Source organism: Phalacrocorax carbo, chromosome 14 (assembly GCF_963921805.1).
Source record: "Phalacrocorax carbo chromosome 14, bPhaCar2.1, whole genome shotgun sequence".
Classification (NCBI taxonomy): domain Eukaryota; kingdom Metazoa; phylum Chordata; class Aves; order Suliformes; family Phalacrocoracidae; genus Phalacrocorax; species Phalacrocorax carbo.
This window is the reverse complement of record NC_087526.1, coordinates 11,723,156-11,742,949: the sequence shown is the minus strand read 5'-3', so window position 1 is coordinate 11,742,949 and position 19,794 is coordinate 11,723,156. Positions and strand designations below refer to the sequence as shown.

General features: G+C 58.0%; 2 protein-coding genes across 3 annotated transcripts; both read right to left on the bottom strand.

Annotated features, from left to right (window-relative positions):
- Nucleotides 1–2,447: 2,447 nt before the first annotated feature.
- On the bottom strand, nt 2,448–7,924 carry PIGT (phosphatidylinositol glycan anchor biosynthesis class T). 2 transcript variants are annotated; one of them, XM_064465738.1, is made up of 12 exons: nt 7,729–7,924; nt 7,198–7,375; nt 6,225–6,352; nt 5,615–5,715; nt 5,370–5,456; nt 5,019–5,106; nt 4,833–4,930; nt 4,369–4,534; nt 4,049–4,249; nt 3,351–3,516; nt 3,131–3,214; nt 2,448–2,997 (listed from the first exon to the last, which is right to left on the bottom strand). In XM_064465738.1, the coding sequence occupies exons 1-12, from the start codon at nt 7,898–7,900 to the stop codon at nt 2,745–2,747; spliced, it is 1,722 nt and encodes a 573-aa protein (XP_064321808.1). In that variant the 5' UTR covers nt 7,901–7,924; the 3' UTR covers nt 2,448–2,744. The 2 variants fall into 2 exon arrangements, with proteins under 2 accessions (XP_064321808.1, XP_064321809.1); XM_064465739.1 differs by having other exon boundaries at nt 3,351–3,614; nt 4,049–4,217.
- Nucleotides 7,925–9,318: 1,394 nt separating this feature from the next.
- DBNDD2 (dysbindin domain containing 2) lies at nt 9,319–17,115 on the bottom strand. Its single transcript, XM_064465153.1, has 4 exons — nt 16,887–17,115; nt 11,922–12,077; nt 10,697–10,840; nt 9,319–9,911 (listed from the first exon to the last, which is right to left on the bottom strand). Exons 1-4 carry the CDS (start codon nt 17,098–17,100, stop codon nt 9,703–9,705), a joined length of 723 nt encoding a protein of 240 aa, XP_064321223.1. The 5' UTR covers nt 17,101–17,115; the 3' UTR covers nt 9,319–9,702.
- Between the last annotated feature and the right edge of the window lie 2,679 nt (nt 17,116–19,794).

Genomic DNA, 19,794 nt, shown 5'->3' with positions numbered 1-19,794 from the left:
CATGATTCTCTGCAGGGTGGCCTGCTTTTTGCATGCTTTTTTACGTGTGGTTGCATGTGGTTTGCAGGCTTCTCTTTGCATGCAGTTGGCACGTGTCTTTGCACATCATTGATTGCTGTTCACGTGCTCACAGTGTTTGTACTCTTGTGATGTGCCAAGCCCATGCTTTTTTGTGTTCCATTGCATACTGTTTTAGGCTTGCTTGCATCCTGCTTCTCTGTCATACATGGCAGTGCGCTTTTCTTGCTGACTTTGTCCCATTGAGCCCCAAAGGCCCAGTTTTCCGTGCTGCAGTAGGGTGGGCACTTGCATCCCTGTGCACCACCCACTGCCTGGTCCCTTCTGGTACTACCTCTCAGATGTAGAGCAGAGATGGCTCCATGGCCCCTCCCCTTAAACACATCTATTTTTGAGCTGCTGCGAGCACTCCAGCTCCAGTTACCAAGCACAACTAAGCTATGCCCAGCCCTGGCTGGGCTTCCAAGGGGGCCATACAGGGAAGGGAGAGAAACAGCCCAGGAAAAATACCCCAAACACTAAGACTTTGGGTTTTTCCAGCCATTTAAAACCCACCCAGCTGTGGTTGCAGGGTTGCCAGCATTTCCTGCAGGGTTTTCTGGTTGGATGGCCCAGGCATTTGATGGATGTGATAAGACCGATGCCCTCGATGGCCTGGCAGGTGGGAATCCAGCCCAGGACAGTTTCCCTCCTGCGCTGCCAGTGTTCCGGACTGACCTCTTTATGGGCTGTTTAAATTCCTGGTTTACGGCACCGCATGGGAATGGCCCCAAAGCCTTTGGCTGATGCCAGCTGCAGCACCCTTTGCCCATGGTGGCTCCTGGCTGGCCCCAGCACAGGCTGACCTCATCATCCTCAGCACAAGGACCTTTTCTCCTGCAGAAATGGCAGCTGGGTTTGCAGCAGTGCCGTGTTTCTTGCACCAGTGCCGTGTTTCTTGCACCAGTTTTGGCTGGTTTGGCTTGCAGTGCCAGCTGCATCCATGGGTGCTAGCCTCAATGCTTGGGGGGCTTTGCCAGATCCCACCTAAAGCCTGCAGCACACAAGTTTCTCCCAGGGAGCTGGGCTGGGGGTACTTCGGGCTTTCTGAGCTTCTCCAGCACATGCTGGTGGTTGCAGTCTGCGGGATTTATCCTGGACCCATCCTGAAACAACGTGTCCCCAAATCCTTTTGCAAACTGCAATGTGGACCCTTGTGCCCGAGAATCCTGGCTGTGTCCCCCCGCCCCGTGCTGCGCAGGAGCTGTACGCTCACTCAGGTGTCGTTTGGGTGTAGTTCTAGTTTTCTGTAAAGAAACTCGGTTTTGCACTTGAAGCCCGGCTGGCGGAGCTGCAGCAGCAGTCCTGTGGCTGGAAGCAACACGAGCTCCCAGCCCTGGGGCATCCTTCTCAGCAAGCAGGAAGACAGAGGGATCGTCCCAAACTCATCTGTTTCTGCAGATCTGGAGGCTGCATGGAGCCATCCAGTGGAGTGGATCTGTAAAGAGCTGCCAAGAGAAAGACATCTCCGGTAGAGAAGGGAAAGGTAATCCCAGGCCAGCAGGAACAGACTCTTCTGTGCAGCACAGGAAGCAACAGGGTTTTTATGGTTTTTCTGTTCAAGTGGAAGCTTTTAAATGACTTCTGGCTGTGCTTTGCTTTGATTCTGGGGAATATTTCTTCTAAATATTCCCTCGTGCTTTGTTGAGCTGCTTGTAGGCAGTTGTCTGTTACCATCACAAAAGCCACATTGGAGATGGAAAGAATGTACCCCTGAAAACAGCACCATCGGAGGCCAAGCTCCTCTCTCTCGCTGCTCCGTGTGAACTGCAGCAAGGTGGCACCTTGTATTTTATTAAAATTTCTGAAGAGCCCAGTGGCACCGTTGTCCCTGCATTCCCAGCCCAGGGCTGAGGCTGCCACCCACCAGCAGTGCCCAGCTGGCTGCAGCTCAGCATGAGGGGTCTGCTGAGCCCAGAAGCTTTGGGGGACCATGGATGCAGGGGAGCCATCGGGCAGACATGCAGAAATGATACCGAGGGGGCAGAGGAGGATCTGGTGCTGCAGCAGAAGGGTGAGCAGGTGGAGGGGTTTCAAAATGCTTCAAATAGAAGCTGGGAGCAAGATAAGCTTTTTCCTGAGAAAGAAAATAAACCCATGCCCTGGCTGATGGGACAGGCATACACCATGGCCAACAATTAATTTGCAAACTGGCTCAAATGTGAAGTGCAGCAGGAGGGAGCTGTGAGACTTGGCAGTTGCAGCAGGTGAGATGGTAGAGATGAACCCATCTCTTCACTGCAGGCTACACCCCTCCCCCTGACCACATCTGCATCTCCTCCCAGCTGAGTCAGGTAGCGTGCTAGAGACTTTGCACCACACAGAGTCTTACAGGGTCAACTGTACCTGTGGGGCTGAGAAAGTAAAACCAACCAGAAGCAGCACAAATGTACAAAATACCTCAAGTTTACTTCCAGCATCATTCCCAGCACATAAGTTACCTCACTCCCACACAGAAGTCTTATACCTTTCCCAGTCCTGTAGCAGTGCAGTTCAGTAGTCAATAGTCTTAGAGCCGTTTCCCACCCTAATGATGGAAGGGATCTCTCAGCTTGTTGGATGTCAAAGGGAGACCCAAGCAGCAAAATGGAGCAGGTTGCTTGCAGCAAAGACAAGAGGCAGTGGCGCTCTGCTCCCTGGGTCTCCCCACAGAGCCCCGCAGCCAGCGCCAGCTGCCTTGGTTTCTCTCAGAGCGGGGGCACCCCCCTGAATTTGCGGATGACGTTGGCCAGCCGCTTGGCGAGCCCACCCCGGCTCGGCTCTTCCACGTGAAACGTTCTGGTCAGCAGGTTGTAGAAGGAGCCGTAGCACACTGCCACCACAGTGCAGGTCAGGCAGATGACGTTATAGGGCATGCTGAAGTCTGGCGTCGGCAAGTTCACCAGCAGCGGCTCTGTGTACAGGCGCACAAAATAGCTGGAGCCATCAAGGGAAGGAAACCTGGAGAGCAGAAGCAGGAAAGGGAGCATCAGCCCACAGGACCGCTGCTTCGTGCTCACCAGCTGGGATGACAGCGGCTGGCAGCCCGCAGGCGCTGCGGTATGGCCCCGCTCCCCAGCACAGGCACACTCACAGCGAGGTGAAGAGAGGGCTCTGCTCCACATCCATGTCCTTCATCGCAATGACACTGGGCACCAGGGCACTAAGCACAGATGAACTAAGGAGAGAAAGGACATGCTAGCATCAGTCCTGCCAGCAAAAAGACACCAAGACTTCTTCCCATTCCAAGAGACCCCAGCAGCAAGTCCTACACAAGGCACAGAAGGGGACAAGGAGCTGAGGTGTGTCATTACCTGACGTAAAAGCCATGATTAGGGTCAGGCGGGTACTCTGTCCACTTCAGTAAGGCCCTCTCAAACTGGATTGTGATCTTGGTGACAGAGTTGGCTGGCAGCTGGATCAGCATTTCCAAGAGGTGAGGCCGTCTCCGGTCCTGGGCTGGCTGGTAGTGGATATAACCTAGCCAGAGAGATGCATCAGTGGCACCAGGGGCACCTTGTGCAATCTCACATTGCCTGGACATCTCCCATGGGGTGGGTGCTCCTGCCTCCGCTGTCCTGGGAGAGGTTTTCTGGGCAAGTGAAGATGCTCAGGTAGCAAAAACCATGCGTTAAAGCTAAATCTGGCTGGCCTTTAGAGCCGATGACCCCTGAAAGTTGGGTGTTCGTAAGGAAAGGTACAAATGCAAAATAAGACCCAGTCATCAGTTTTAAATGGAGCCCCCTTTACTACAAAATTCAATTCACTTTAGTTTGGACCCTTGTTGGATTATGAAACACTGTCCATGTGCCTCTTATAAAACAGACTTAATAAAGTCTCATCTACTGTGAGTGCGAAACTGAAGGCTAGGAAAACATCATAAGATGTTTTGATTCCCAGTCCAGTTTCCCAGTGACCACTGGGGCCTGAGAGAGGGACTAAACCATCTCTGGAATAAGCGGCTTGTGCCAAGGGAACCGGGTAGCATGTGTTGCTGGGAGGGTTTACTTACTTGGCTTGTTTTCCTTCCCCTTTGTGATGATAGTCAGAGTGTGCACATAGAGCCGCAGATACCATGGCACAGTCTCCAGCAGGATCACAGGGAAGGCCCGATATGGGTGTGTGTTGTAGATGAGAGTGCTGATCTCTCCGGTCTGCAGCCCATATCCACTCACGTAGCGCTGCGCATGGAGTACAGGTGTTGGCAGTTCCGCTGCGAAAGAGAAAACGACACAGGAGTGGGGATTGATACAGGAATGGGGGGTGACGCCAGGTGATTTTTAGGCCTGGAGCCCTGATCAGCGGTGCAGGAATGAAGTTGTGGTCACTCACAGCTGTCTTGGGGCCGCTTCCACTTCAGCTGCACATTGAGGCTGCGAGATGTATTGAAGAGCGAGGGGCTCAGCAGGTCATAGACAGCATAGGTTCTCCTGTCTCCCTGGACAATTGCCTCGTGTACAGATGCTGGAGGGGGAGTCACTTCCAGTAACTCCTTTTCCTGAGAAAGCAAATGGACCATGAAAGGAGAAATGCCCCTTGAAGTAACTGGCAGCACTGGGCAAAGCCCCTCCAGCTGGCCCTGAGCTCTCCCACCCGATGGCCAGCTTGGTGCTCTAATAAAACCACTGTGATCATCCCTGCAGCCCTGCTCAGAGGAAGGAAATCACCTCCCTTCATTACCCCAGAGGGCTCCTGGGGGGCCCAGCCATGCACAGGATGGAGGCAAGGATGTTTCCAAGCCCACAAAGTGGCTAAACTGAGGGAGCAGGGGGTGTTCTCTGGTCCGTGAGCATTACCTTGTTCTTAGGGGAGATGTCAACATACACTTTGCTCTGCGATGCCAGAGGACATGCGTCAGTAAGTGTGCGAGAGAACATCTTAAAGAGTGACCAGTCTGTGGAAAGCAAAGTCAGTGTCAGGTGGAATGAAGTGCTGCGGGCTGTGGGCACTTGAGGACCACAGCGCGCTGCGGCTGAGCTTACCTTTCTTTCCTTGGCCACTGGAAAAGGTGTCAAAGACCACAGTAAGGGTCTGCCTGAGCTCCCAGGACACAGCCAGGCAGGAGGCATCCTGGACAAGAAAGAGACAGGTGGCTCTGATCACACTTTCTGGAGGGGCAGGACACCAGGACAGAGCTGGAACTCTATCAGGACTGCAAGAATCCCATCAGGATGCGGGTGAGACCAGAGAAGCAGAATGACAGCTGTGTTAGACACAGTGAACCCACTGCAGGGGACCTGGGCAAACCAGTCTGTCACCTTGCAGTGCCACAAGGCGGCTTCTGATTTTCTCTTGGGGGTGTTAAAGGAAGGAGCCCCAAGCCTCCTGCTTACCCTGCAGATGGGTCGGATGTGCACTGCCTGTGAGTGATAGCTGCTGTGGAACAAGCGCTCAGCCTTCAGCAGCACAGCAAGCCCAGCCTGCAGGGAGAAAACAGAAACTCAGTCCCAGGTCTGTTCTCTGGTCCCACTGAGAGAAAGGCCCTGCTGAGACTTCCCAGTGCATGCTCCCAGATTGCTGTGGTGAACCCAGCAGCCCACTGGGAGAGGCCCAGTGAAGCAGCAGGACTTGCCATTACCTTTGAGCCACATGGAAGCAGCTTCTTCCAAGGTGTGAGGTTCTCTGTGCAGACGACCTCCCGGGGCAGGACGGCATAGCGCAGGAGATTGTGATCTGTCCCTGGGCAGGGAGGTGGAGGGTCAACAGGCTGGTACTGCTACAGGCATGAGAGCAGAAGCAGACCTGTTCCACCCCGCAGTGCACCCCACAGCCCACCACCCTCTCAACACGCCCAAGATGCCATGAGCTCAATCAGGAATAGATCCCACTTTGTTCAGAGTGATTTGGAAAGAATAGGTGAGGGTATATCCTAGCAGAGTTTTTTTTTTCATGAGTGCCTTAAATCCTCTAGTCCTCACTGTTTCATAAAATACTTTTCAGAGACAGACGAGGGCCTGAGAGCATCTGCCACGTACTGCGTGTGGGCTTCCTCTGTTCAAATCCAAGCCTCATTCATAGGGAGAGGAAATGCTTCCAGGAGGAGGTTAACAGACCCGTTGTACACACCCAGACCCACAGTCGTTGCAGGACCTGCGCCCAGAATCCCTGCAGTGGCATGGGGCAGAACTAAAGCTAGAGGCAAGAGTGAAGAGGGCAGAGCCAGGAAGCCAAGTGCAGGCCGGGCTCACCATTGGCTAAGCCCAGGGGTTTGAAGGACGCTGTTGGAGTGACCGTGTTGGTTGAGTCAATGAAGTTGAGAGAAGCACAGAATATTCCCGAGAGGATGTTACTCAGTTCTTTCCAGGCTTTGTCAACACTGTGTGAGAACAGATACCAAAGATTACTCAGAAACTCGAATCCTCGGAACCAGAAGCATCAAGTCAGTAATATTCAATAAATACATGGGGATGACCACACTGGCTTTCAGCAGATACAAGGAGCATGCAGGCAGAGGATGCTGGTCATGTACTCTCCGAGCTCTCTTGGTATTTTATCCCAGCACATGAGATCTGGGGGCAGGGGCAGCCCCTGGACTGGCAGGGCTTCACACAGCCTGGGACCTGGCAGTGGGTGCAGCTGGTAAGTGAGGAGAGAGGCTGGGGGAGCAGGGAGCATGCAGGAGGTGACGTGCAGTGTAGGGGGAAGGGGCTATGAGACTTCAAGCAACACCTCGGTGCAGCTCTGAAGGCTGGCCCCACCAGCAGACCCGAAATGTGCCAATTGTAAGGAGGAGAGAGCTCTGTGAGTACACATATAGCTGCTGTGGCTCAAACAGCAGCTGTGTGCTAAGGGAGATGGTGACAGGTATTGGACGAGAGTCAAAGGAAGTGAGTCATGGATGACAGATAAGATATAACCCCATCGTATTAGTGCAGAAAGGGGTTTGTCATCACAGAGCCCATAAGGGAATTACTTGTTCCTTTAATGAACAAGGATTTGCCCTCAGCACCACATCCTGCCCCATGCACTGAGCGGGGCTACATTCTGCTTTTTCTTAGAGCAGCTCCTGGGGTTGCAGGCTTTTTTATTCCAGTGGACATTTTCCAAACCAGGAGGCCCGAGCACATGCCATGGCTGCCTCATGTGAGAAGAGTGACAGCTCCCAGGGGCAGTGGCTGTAGAGGGGACCTGGAGGGACAAACCCACAGCCGGGATACCTACTCGGTGACAGTGGGCTGGAACCAGACCCAGAGCTCGGCACCAGCGGGTGCCTGGAGGGGCAGCTGCCCCCAGGCCTGGGTGCGCCAGAAGCCCTGGGTGAGGGCGAGGTGGAGCTCCCGCACGCCCAGCGCCGCCACCAGCTGCCCCAGCGCCTTCGGGAAGAGCCTGTAGTGAGAGACTGTGGGTGGCGTTAGCACCTGCCCCGTCCTGCCCGCCTGCTCCCCCACGACATCACACCAGGGCCTGGCCAAATATGGCATCATCCCCTGGTGCTACTCCCTGCTCGCGTCATCATGCGCAACCCGCTTGTATCACCCCACTAAGCCCCCTTGTGCTGATGTCACTGCAGCCCATGGAGCCTCACCCCACCCTGTTCCTGCTCACCTTCCCCCCCGCCCCTGACGTCACTCGCCCCCAGTGATGTCATCACCCCAACGCGGTAACGTCATCATCACGTCGCGTCGTCACCCTGCAGAATAGCTCCACCCCCTGCGCCGCGCCCCAGCCAATAGCGGCCCGGCCCCGCCCTACCCGCGCCCCGCTGCAGGTCGGCGTCCCATCGCGTGCGGAACTGGAAGGTGGCGGCCACGTCGCCGGCGGGCAGCGGGGTCAGCAGCAGCTCCTCCCGCAGCGCGTCCCGCCCCGCCCCAACCGTCCCCGCCGCCGCCGCCGCCAGCAGCAGCGCCGCCGCCGCCGCCAGCATCCCGCCTCCCCACGGCCCACTTCCGCTTCCGGCCCCGCCGGTCAATGGCGCCCGCTTCCGGCGTCGCCATGGAGACGCGGCGCCGCAGCCCCGCCCCTCCCCGCCTCCCTCCCTCCCGTACCGGGCCCGCGGCCGGCCGGGGAGCCCGGGAGCTGCTGCGGGGAGCAGGCCTGGAGCCTGCCCCGGTGGTCGTGGCGGGGGAAGCGCCTGCCCGGCCGCGGCCGGCCGGAGGGGAGCACCTGGAGCGGCCGCCCCAGCCCGGGAGCGAGACCGTCTGTCTTGTGGGGAGCTCCGCGAGTGCTCCCCGCCCCGGCTTCTCACACTGGGGGAAGCTCTTGTGCGGCCGAGCTTGGGCGGCTCACTGCAAGGCTTCACCGTGCACGAGGGCTGTGCCTGTCCCCGGGGTGCCTTCCACTTCTCAGCTCTTCCCACTGCTGTCTGCTCTCCCTCACTCCTTGATGTCTGCTTTCCGGAGCGCAGCGTCTATCTCTGAGCACAGAACCATCTGGAAGCACCCTGCTTCCACCGGCTGCCAGCCCCGGCCAGCCCGGGGCCACCCCAAGAGGAAGCAAAGTGCAGCCCCAGCAAGGCAGCACTGGGGTGGGAGTCCGACAGAGCCCACAACGCCTCCCGCTCTGGCCGGCCGATCCCAGATAACTGGGGCACTACAGGTGGTCTCACGAAGGGTTGGCTGACGCCGAATGGAGCACAGTAAGGTCTGAAGACCCCCTGGGAAGCAGCTGGGATGTGGCGTGTTCCCTGGCTCCTGTCACTTATCTCCCAGGCTCCATTCCTCGTGGGGATGACCGTGGCTGTGCTGACACAGCCCAAGCAGGGACAGTGGCCCACAGCCACTGACAGAGGCAGCAGAGCTCTGGCCAGCTTTGTGCCTGACTCCTCTTGACATCTCCTGCAGGCAGCAAGTGTAGCAGGCTGCAAAGTGGCTTCATTTTGATGGCTCTTCCTTCATGTTTCTAAAGCAGCCTTCAGCCAGGGTTGCTGCCACCATGCTGTGCCGGGGAGCAGCAGCTGCTGGTGCGGCGTGCACTGACGTTCTCCCCCTGTGCACTCATGGTGGGTAGTTACCGGTCACCAGCAGCCCTCTTTAGGTCTGCTGTGATGAGCTGTGTCCACACTGCAGCTGCTGGCTCTCCCTCCTGGAGGCAGCACCAGAGCTGCTCAGTACAGTGACTTACTCCACAAACAGCCGCCCTTCTCCGCCAAGGTCTGTGCCGTCTGCTCCTGCCCTGGGCGCAGGAACCGTCCCTGTGCTGGAGTTGGGCAGTGCAACAGGAGGCCTCATCTGCTCCTGTGTGGCACCCATAGCATACTGGTTCTACGCCGCTCTCCCTCCTGCAACCCCCACCTAACCCTCATCCCCAGTGCTGTTTTCTCTCAATAACACACACACCCACTGCTTGTTTAGATAGGAGTGTTATTTCTCTGTATGCCATCACTAACTGCTTGTCTGGGCAGGACCCTTGTCAGTAGGACGGGGAGCTGGGATCCCAAGGGATGGCTTTCTGGGAATGGTGGGGCCGTGGGATGTCAAGCATTGACAGGGGAGTGAAGCGGGGAGTGTTAGCAGCAAAGCCTGAAGAGTTAATTTTGGGAGCCTACAATACCCCTTTCCTTCTCCCTTGGCTGCCAGGAGAACCTGCGGAGGGAGAGGAGGGGAAAACCTTCTCTCCCCTTCTGCAGGGCAGCAGTCCAGGATGGGGTTTACTGTGTGCCAGCAGCTTTACTTCCTCCGGGCTGGCAGGTCCGTACAGAGGAGGCTGGGAGCAGGGTAAAGCTGGCTGCTAGCTTCTTGCCTCCTGCTCTTTGGGACTGTCCTCCTGCAGGTCCTCCTCGTCTGACTGCACCACGGGGGTCTCGGCCCCCTCCTCGCTGGTGTCCAGGCTGTTCAGATCCGTGGAGACAGAGGATGTGGAGGAAATCCGTGACTTGCTCTCGGCTGCATTGGGCACTTGCAGGGTGATTTCCTCTGAGCACTGTCTGGCATCTGCCCCTGGAGGAGAGAAAGAAAAGAGCTTCTGGAGGCTTCTTCCTCCCTGAGCTTCATGGATAGCCCCCCCAACACTTATTCTTTGGCAGGCTGTGCTTCCCCAGCCGTTCCCAGCTGCTCCCCATGTGGCTGTCATGGCTGTTCCCCACCTCACACCCCTGGCTTGGCTCTGGGCAATGCTGCACATTCCTTCCCCGTTTTGGCAGTGGAGCCTCTTCTGCCTCGTGTGAAGCACGGCTTGGAGCCATGCTGCATGAGGCCATCAGCTGCAGCAGACAAGGAGATGTTCGTCTTGGCCTCAGTGAATCGCTGCAGCATGCGTGCGTGGGGAGGAAGGTGCTGGCACCCTGGGCTTCCCCTACGGGACCCAGGCCCAGCTCCCTGGGGTCTGGCTGGGAGGGGTAGGGGTCCTGCAGCCTTCCCACTTGGCACAGTGAGCTCTGCAGTGCAGTAGGGACCTGGAAAATTGTGACAAGACACTGGCTGCTCCAGAGCGGCTTCAGGACAAGAGATTGTGCTCCATAGCACAATATCCACAATAGCACTGGAAAGTGCCTGGGCTCTCCTGTCTTCTGCAGTGTGTATATACACCTGTACCTCTTGGCTGTGGAGGTGGGCACTGGCATGATCCCTCCAACCTCACAGACCCCAGCACCAAGTGTCTGTCTTTGCGTGGGTGTTTGTGGATCTCCACACAGGGTGGCCAGGGCTGAGGAACAAGGCAGCGCGGGCACTGCGGGCAGAAAGGGCTCCCAGCCTGGCCCGCAAAAGGCTTGGACTGCACGTACCTGGCAGGGGCCCAGCAACGCTGCTCTCCTCTGTCCCACAGCCCAGAAACACGTCCACAGTGTCCTGGTCTGACAGGTCCATCATGTCCATCTGCTCCAGCATGTCCACATTCACCTCCATGGAGGAAATGCTGCCTAAGGGGGCTGCAGAGACAGAGGCCAGTGGAAAGGTGAGTGCTAGTGTTATCCCTAAAAGCGGGCTCGTTCGCCTGCTGCGCAAAACGCCAAACTACACACAGAGCGGAGGGATTTTATTCATTTCATATTTGTGCAAAGATGGGTGTGAGGTGGTAACTCTGCAAAGCTAGCACACCACACCAAGAAACTATAAGGCATTTATACAGTTAAATGTGTCGATAGCAGCTAATATTCACACCCCCCAGCTAATAATTGGTTAGTTTCTTTCTAATTTCAACTTAAAGGTACAGCTCCCTTTAAATTTACCACGCATGCTCAGAGAGTAAGGGGCTTATTTGAGTGGGGGCTGGTTCTGGCCTATGGGAGTGATTTTTAGTATTATAATGAGGACAGTTCACCTACAGGACACTTAGTTTTAGTTCTTATCAACATCCCAATTAGTTGTTCTCTTTGACTGTACACTTTATCACCCAGTTCTCAGCATCTTCCGAGGAGGGATGTTCCCCTCTATCAGTCTCTCAGCTCTCTTCAAGGATATAGTCCTCAAACAAATGCTTCCCTATCTCTCAGCTCCCTTCTCTGGCTGCCACATTCTGTTTTGCCAGGCTCACATGGGTCATCGTTATTACTTCGAAGACAATTCTATTTTCTTTGGGATATCACTAGTGCCAGGCAATGGGCACCTGTGCAGGCAGGACCCCAAGGAAGGGGTCAGCCTTGCTGTGGGGAACTGAATTGCTTTTGCTGGTAGGAGTGCCCCAGGAAAATCATGTTTCCTTAAAACATCCCTCTGGAAGCCCCTGCTGCCTCACTGCAGTCCTTGTTCCCGCTCCAAACTGCTGTCTGGAGGAGCCTGCCTGAAGCCCATGACTATGCAGGGCGCCAGCCTGGGTACCCATGTGCAGTGACTTCAGTTAAGTGGTGTGAGTAATCCACAGCACACCCGCACGCAGCGTGTGTGGTCCTGTCTCGGCGCAGGACACGTGTGCCCCCAGCTGCCTTTAGATTGGGGATGTCCCACTGATCTCTAATGCCGTGTCTTTCCCTGAAACACCTCCAGCCCCGTACCGGTGCCTGCAGCACTTACGTCTCCGATGCTCGATCTGCAGGTGAGACATAGGAAAGAAGAAATCCACGTCATGCTGGAAAACCTCCTCAAAGAACTTCTGCCGGTCCCGTAGTTTCAGCTGCTGCTGCTGCATCTGCTCTGCATCCAGGCTCCGCTGCGCCTGCTCCATGTCGGCTGGGGAGAAAGGTGAGGAGGGTCGGACCAGGCAGGGCTGTCCAAGCCCTAATGCCTGTCCCAGCTCACAAGATACAGCCGTGTTTTACCAGCGCACATTGATTTAGTCATTGTGAATAGATGTTACACGCCGGAACAGCAGCGTCACCAGCACTTGCTGTGCGGGAGCCTCAGATCTTGCTTCCAAGACACAGGGCAGGCAGGAGCTGGGAGCTCATACGCTATGTTCACGGCTGCTGAAGTGAATTATTGAGGGGGGAAAGAGTGTTATGAGATCAGCCGTGGTTTGCTCATGTTCAAGTTTCAGTTTCCTTGCCACAAAACAGAGGGTTGTTTGTGAACACTAACAAGCAGGGGAAACTCCCAGGGACATGAACTGGCGTTAGTGCTCCAGGCTTTCTGGGCTGAGGGATGCATAAAGAATAAAAGGCATCAGCAGCCCTGTCACCCCTGCACACGCGCACCCCACCGGCACTGTCACTATAAATACAGCCGCACCCACGCTCGCGGGCTCCCCCGCTCACATCCCCCGCTTGCACAGCCAGCTTGGCTTCTGCCTGCACAAACATTTTCATTCCTGTAATTCCTCTCACAGTTCAACGTGGGTGCCTATGTCCCCTGCTCACACCGGAGGCAGTAATGGGAGCCCTCAGGCTGTTGCTGAAGGAGCTTGTTGCTGCACCCCTGGGTCTGGTACCTCCCTTCCTGGTTGGGTACCCGCAATGGCAAGGACCCAAATGGCACAGAGTGGCCGTGGCTGGTGGCCCCGGCTTGTTCCCAGGCTGGTGTTTGACCTCAGCCATTCCAGATTTCCTCTCTGCTACTCTTGACCCAGCCAGCACAAGGAAAATGTGATTACTGGAGCAGGCAGTGCAGTAACCAAGGAAACCAAACAAACATCCTCTGCTCTGCCTGAGCACAGCCCAAACCCTCCGCTCCTCCGGGCTGGGGAGGAGGGAACAGAGCAAGCAGCATCCCCACCCTGTCTGGCAGGAGCGGGGGCGAGGACAGCAAGGGGGCTGGCTGTCAGCTATATATAGCAGCATAGGACCCAAAAGGCTTGAGGTGGTGGGCCTGGTGAGATGTCCTGGAGATCAGTGTCACATCTTCTCTTCTTGAGCCCTTCCAGGGCTCCTCTGCACCTTCTTTCTGGGTTTCGTTCAGCTAAAACCCATTGTCTGCAGGTGCCTGCTCAGGGAGGCCAAGTTCTCCCTGCAGCAAAGCGCAAGCATGCAGTGTGACTCAGGACCAGTCACCACACGCTTTCTGAAAGAGGCTCTGGTCCTCTTCCAGCTGCTCAGCGCCTTCGTGCGATGCCCAGGGCAGCGATCCTGGCTGCCTGAAGGGTCCTTTGCTCTCGGAATGTCTGACCTAAGCACTGGATGCTTGCTCTGGTGCAGAGGCTCGGCATGGTGTGCACTGCCCGGGCTAACAGCTGCAGTGGCCGATGCACTGTGTCAGTGAAGGTTTCCTCACAAGCCTGACCAGTGGCTGCAGCCCAGCACTGCCGGGGTAAGGCAAAAACCTCCTGCTTCCCCTGTCCTACCTGCAAAAAACAGTGGAGCCAGGGACAAGGAGGGGGGTGATGGGACACTGATTATGGAGCTGGCTTCCTTCAGCAACTGGAGCCAGCTCTGTCCTGTCTGTCCCAGGCAGAGCTCTGCCCTCCCAGCCCAGCTGTGCCAAATCCATGGCAAACTGCCGCGCTTCACAACACTGAGGAGACCCCGTCAGGCTCCAGCCGTAGGGAAGCTGGGCTCGGCGCAGAGGCTGTGCTGGATCCCAGATTCAGGGCGACAGACCAGCTCTCTGTGTGGCATCTTGCCAAAGGGACCCCAGTGTGGAGCTAAGGAGGAAGGTCTCTAAACCCTCCGGCAGTGCAGACACAAACCAAAATGCTAGCGGGTGCTGCCCCGAGTGCCGTGAGCGTGGCTGATCCGTGCCATTAATGTTCTCACTGCCCCAGCATGTGACCGATACTTGGGGTAAGGGTGCTCGGGGAGAGTCAGGATGGGTGCTGGTGGCAGCATTCCTGTGGGCGCCGGGACTTCTGTTGTGGAAGAAATTAGCAGGACCTGTTTATGAACTTGTTTTCAAGCTCTTGCCAGGAAGTCAGGCACGAGCACTGAGATCCCATTATGTACGGAACGCCGGCAGCGGGAGACAGCAGCTGGGCTGTGCTCGGCCCTGCTTGACCCGTGACCACGGTGAGAGTCGGGGACGGAGCCTTCCCCCCTCCTGGGGCTCTTCCGGGCCCGGGGAGAGCAAACAGCCCTGCTAGTGTGGCCGCTCCTCAGCAACCCTCACTGGGGAAATAAAGGAGATCAGCGTTCCCTGCCGCGGCCCTTCCCCATGTGACGGCCGGTCATACTCCCCGGCTGTCAGTCGTGGGGATTGTCTCATCCGGCTGGCATGTTCCCACCGCGGGACACGTTCGCACACACAATGCAGCCCCTGTGTACCCCCTGTGCACCGTGGGGGATCTGTCGGTACCTGCTGGTGGCCTGGCTTTTATTACTATTGTCATGGTTATTTCTACAGCCCGCTCAGCCAAGGGGCTGGAGGCTTATCTGCATTCAGAGCAAGGCTCTTCCCCGCTGGCTGAACTGCCCAGCGCCACTGCGACGGCACCGAGCACCCCGCTGCCTTCAAATCCTTCCGGCTCTCACGGCTTATTAGCCAGTGCAGCTCGGAGAGGAACCAGGGCCAAACGCTGGTGTGAAACACTGGTGTGGAGGTTGGGTGGGCAGGGCAGGATTCCCCCTAGAAAGTGCAGGCAGGGATTTCCTTCTTGCCTGCTCCCAGGCAGCTGCCCACATGGTGGGCTGTGGGTGAGGATGCTGGCCCAGCTGGTCCCTCTGCCCTGGCAGGGGGTGCTGAGGAGCCAGCCCTCGCCTGGTCAGGGCTCACAGCCACTGCTGTGATGGGGAAAGGTGTGGGAGGCCGGGCTGCAAAGCAAACAGCCGCAAGCTCTCCCATCCACAGCCTTGCTGAAGTGGGCTGGGAGGGGAGCAGTTTCTGGGATGCAGTTAGCATGGGGTGAGGGCCAGTCGGGGCTTGAGGGTGCTGGGAGCACCAGCTAAGGGTGCTCTCCAGCCAGGGTCTGGGCTGGGAGTGGAGCACGTTTCAATTGTCTGGCGGCATTTCTGCTGGGAGGGGATGCATTTTTTAATTCCTTCTTGGCCCATGGGATCCTGGTACAGCCTCCCTCTGTGCCAGTGAATAGGAGGGGTGTGTCTGGGGTGGGAGAGGCTTGTTAGTGGACGTGCAAGGCCAAGAGAGGATGGGGATGGCTTTTTCTTGAGGCTGTGGCTCTGCAGTACCTTGAAGAGATTTCAAGGGATTTAAAGAAGGTCCTGAAAAATAATCTGGGCTGTGAAAAGGGACAGGGTGATGGGGAGGTGAGCAGAGTTTAAGCAAGGGGTCACTCCAAGCATGGGCCAGTTCCTCGGTGAATGAAAGAGCTGTGGCAGGCTGGCCCAGCCAGCTTTTGCCCTTCTCCCTGCGCTTTCCCAGAGCCCAATGCCCTGACCCTGCTCCTCCAGAGGCCTGGGGCACCCCACCACTGCCCAGCTTGCTGAACTGCACCATGTGCTCCCGGTGCCTGCGTGCAGTGCTGCAAGGAGCTCGGGTGGGGGGAAGATGCAGCTCCTCTGCTGCCACAGCATCTTCCAGGAAGCCCTGCAGAGATCACAAGCCTTTCCCTATCACCCTGCCCCAGCAAAACTGCTGCGGGACAAGGGTGAATCCCAAGGGCTTCCAGCTTCTTTAGCCTTGGGAGAAGCAGCTAGTGTGGAGAGCTGGGAATGCCCCAGAAATCATGCAGGGTCAGGGTGTGCGGAGATGGGGCGCCTGGACACGCCAGCCGCCTGAGCATGAATTCCCTGCACGGTCTTTTCTCCATCGGCATGTCTGACCTTGTGTTGCAGCACAGCAAAAAATAACCATAGCCCCGGTGAGAGGAAACACACCAGGCAAGTGCGAGGGAGGCAGTGGTTTTGGCAGAGCCGCCTGCTGGGAAAAGCCAGGGGCGGGGGGAAACTAGAGCGTGAGGCCATGGCACCTTGTAACCCCTGCCTGCGCTGTGGTCTCATGGCCTGTACTCCTCCGAGCGATCTCCAAATCCCCTGCGTCTCAGCACTAAAAATATCCCTGCCACTCAGAGCTCCTTCCCCGGCAGAGGCTGTGTCACAAGACCCTGCTATTTACGGGGCCCTGCTTCCATTCGTGCAGAAAGAAGCGTGAGGACAAGAAAGCCAGGAGGGCAGCGCAGAGCCCGAGGCACTGACCCGTGGCAGGGTGTCCCCCTGCAAGCCCCCTGTCACCCCGGCTGCTGTTCACCCTGCCTCGCTCGCTGATGTCTGCTCCTCTCAGGCTCCTCTTCCCCTAAACCCCGCGCGTGCGGGGGGATCCGCTCCCCCCCGCGCTCCGAGGGGTACCGATGCCACTCTGCAACAAGCCCGTGGCCCAACAGGTCCCCGAGCTCAGCCGCTTCCCAGGCAGGGTCCCCTCCAGCCCGGTCTCCCCGAGCATCCCCATCCCAGGCACGGAGCTCCCCGGGCAGCCCCTGCCCAAAGCAGCCCGGGGAGCGGTGCCGGTGCAGCAGGTTGGTGCAGCGGGGGCTCGGGGGACTCCGGGGGCCGAAGGGGGGGCACGGCTACTTCACAAGGGGCACCGGGCGAGCGTTGCGGGGCTGGGGGACTGCGAGGGGCTGGGGGACTGCGAGGGGCTGCGGGCAGCCCGAGCCCTGCCCGCCCGGTGGGTTCCCCGCTCCCCTCCCGCCAAGCACAGCCCGCGGCCGGCACTTACCGGGCAGCCGCCGGTTGCGGCTCTGAGCCCCGGGACCCGACATGCGGCGGTTGCGGTTGCTGCGACCGGTTCGGGATGGGGCCGGGGCGGCCGGGCTCAGCGTGGGGCGGCCGCCCCCCCCTTCGCCGCCGGCCGCCGCTCGCCCATGCCGAGCGCTGCGGGGCGGTGCTCGGCGCTGCGCGGGGCGGTGCCAGCGCGCCCCGCACCGCGGCATCGCGGCGGCGGCTCTCGCCTGCCGGCCCGCCGGGGGCCCGGCCCGCCCCTGCCCCGCTGCTGCTAGCGGTGGTCGGGACACGGTGCGGGGGCGCACGCGTTGCGGCAGTCCTGCGGCGGGGGTCTCCGTGCGGGGTCCCCGGCCCCCATGGAGAGCTGGTTCCCCATGCATGGGTCCCGGCCCCCACGGAGGGTCTCTGCGTTCCCGGGACCCACAGAGAGAGCCCACTGCGGGGTACCTGGTCCCCAAGGAGGGTCCCTGCAGAGGGGGTGTGTGTGTCCCCCCCCCCATCCACGGCCACCCCAGGCAGAGCTCTGCGCCCCACAGGGCCTGGCTGCAGCTGCTCTGCTCCGGCAGGAGCTCTGCCACGCATGGCAGGGGGTGGGCAGGGCTGGAGGCAGGGGTCTCTGCAGGGCACGGAGAGCAGTTACCATTCATGCTTGCTTTTTGTTTTTGTTTTTGTTTTTTTTTCTTCTCTAAATGCCTGGCTCATGCAATCCCATGGGAGAGATGACAGCTCATGGACCGTGGGCTCCCTCCCAGCTCACCCCTGGCCTTCCAAGACCCTCATCCCCCAGCAGATCCCATTCTGGGGTGTTTTCTCCCACGTTCGGCCCTGCACATCAGGGCCGCTTCTTGGCAGAGAAGCAGACTTGGCCGCTCGCCTCCTTCCTGTATCTCAGCAGGGTGAGTCAGTGCCTCGCCGTGCCCAGCGCCAGCTCTGCCCGCAGCCTGGTCACCACCGAGCCGGGAGTGGGGAACATCCACTCTGCCCTTTTCTCCGGCTGAAAGGGAGTTTCCTGTGTCTGTGTGTCCCGCCTGCTCCGTTCTCACTGTGTTTGTCTCACTGTCTGGATGAGTAAAGATAACTGGGTATTGTTTGTGTCCCAGGTCTGTTTTGGCTACTGTTGCTTTGCTCTTCCCCCTTGGCTCAAGGGAGCTCCTGCTGCCAAAAACCGGCTCTGTGCTGGAGACCCGGTGCCTGCACCCCGTGCACTTGCCCATAGCTGCTGGCTTCAGCTCACACACATGGCAGTGGTTCTGAGGGATAAGCTTTGCCCACAAGAATGTTTATCCTTATCCAAAAAGCACCCTCAGTCCTGCCTGATGGTTTCCACCTGGGCGTAGGATGCCAGTGCTGTGGCTTGGCCCTGAAGGGCTGGGGGGGCCAGGCTGTTGTAGCAGGAGATGGGGCTCATGGTCTCTGAGGACCTGCAGGAGCAAATCTCTGCCGAGTACCTGCCAGCTCTGGCTTGCTTACAGCTCCATGTGGTCTGGCATGGCCTCTGAGCAGCATCTGCAGTTCGCCACTGTCCCTGCTGACCCCCTGCCCTGCTCTGCCAGTGGCCAGGCGAGGAGGCAGGGCCAGGGAATTAGCTCAGGTCTTTGCTATGTGACATGTCTGTGTCAATTGGCACCCGTTAGGACAGCAAGGCATGGAGACTGTTTCTGTGCACGTGAGTCCCCTGGAGCACCCCAAGTTCCCTAGGGGTCACTGGAGCCCGAGTCCCTGGCTGTGGGGCTGGTGCACGTGGGTGCTGCCTGCACAGAGTGACACGCACCCAGGCTCCCCGCTGCTGTGGCCCCTCCATCCTGTCTTGTTGGGAGGGGGTTGGAAAAGCAGTGATATCATCAGCACGGAGCCTGACTCATCCCGGCTCTTCAGCACAAGCCGTGCTTCTCAGCGGGGCACCCATTTTATTCCAATTAAACCAATGCAGGCAAGCCAGCTCCACATAATGATTTTTTTTTTGCTCGTGGCCAAGTGTGGCTGCCCCAGCCAAAAGATGAGAGGGGACAGAGGTGACACTGAAGTCAGTGGAGAGTTTCCACGTCTGGTAGGGAGGCCTAAGAATAAGCCTTGCCAGGTACCTGCAGGGTCTGCCTTGGCTGCTGCAGCATCCCCCACCTCCCTTGCGCCTCCAGCGCAGGCTGACGGCACCGTCTTGTGTCAACAGCCCTTGCCCTAGCCACAAATGCCCAGATCCTTGGGAGGTGGCTCCTGGAGATCCGGGTCACAAGCTCAGGTAAGAATGATGCCTCTTCTCTCCACGACACAGAGCTCTGCTCCTGCCAAAAGTCCCCAGGGGAGCCAGCATCAAAGTGCACCCATCATCAGGAGAAAATGTAATGTGACTTGTTCCTCCTGCCCTTCCTGCTCAGGTTTCTCCCATCTATTAGAAGTTTGGGAGGTGAGTCAGGAAGCTGCGGGCTGTGGATGGAGCTGGGGAGGAGTCGGCTGCTAAGGGAAAGGTAAACCAGTGCCAGGCAGGTGAATCACTTGCTGGTGAAAATAAATCTTATTCTCTAGGAGGCACGCGTGGACGGGGCTGGGAGTGAGCTGCAGCTTGACTCGAATCAGTAAATTGTAGAGTCAAGGAAAAAACAAGGCAATGCTGCTTTCCCAGTAAATGAGGTGATACATTGCAAGGGAGCAGCCTTTGCCAGCAAAGCTCCAGTGTCCAGCGGCTCCCTTAAAAGGGGCGAGTTTAGCCTGGGACAGTGGGGAGACAGAAAAAGCCATAAACACCCTCAGAGGAATGTGGCTGCTGAGAAATGAGCATCTCCACAGGGCCAGGGAGGCGAGGTGGGGGGAGCCAGGCTGTGCCGAGGTGCTGCCTGGCTGGGGTTCACAGCACCGCTCCATGCCAGGAGCCGGCTGGCTCCTTGGCTGTGTCCCTCCCCCAAGGGAGG

Excerpts from the sequence above, each read along its gene's own strand:
- PIGT (XM_064465739.1), bottom strand. The coding sequence starts at position 7,900 with ATGCTGGCGGCGGCGGCGGCGCTGCTGCTGGCGGCGGCGGCGGCGGGG. Across the intron at positions 6,353-7,197 it reads TTCCAGCCCACTGTCACCGA|TGTTGACAAAGCCTGGAAAG; the intron begins GTAGGTATCCCG and ends GTTCTCACACAG. Across the intron at positions 5,457-5,614 it reads TGCTTCCATGTGGCTCAAAG|GCTGGGCTTGCTGTGCTGCT; the intron begins GTAATGGCAAGT and ends TTCTCCCTGCAG.
- DBNDD2 (XM_064465153.1), bottom strand. The coding sequence starts at position 17,100 with ATGCCGCGGTGCGGGGCGCGCTGGCACCGCCCCGCGCAGCGCCGAGCA. Across the intron at positions 12,078-16,886 it reads CCGCAACCGGCGGCTGCCCG|CCGACATGGAGCAGGCGCAG; the intron begins GTAAGTGCCGGC and ends CTTTCTCCCCAG. Across the intron at positions 10,841-11,921 it reads GCAGATCGAGCATCGGAGAC|CCCCCTTAGGCAGCATTTCC; the intron begins GTAAGTGCTGCA and ends CTGTCTCTGCAG.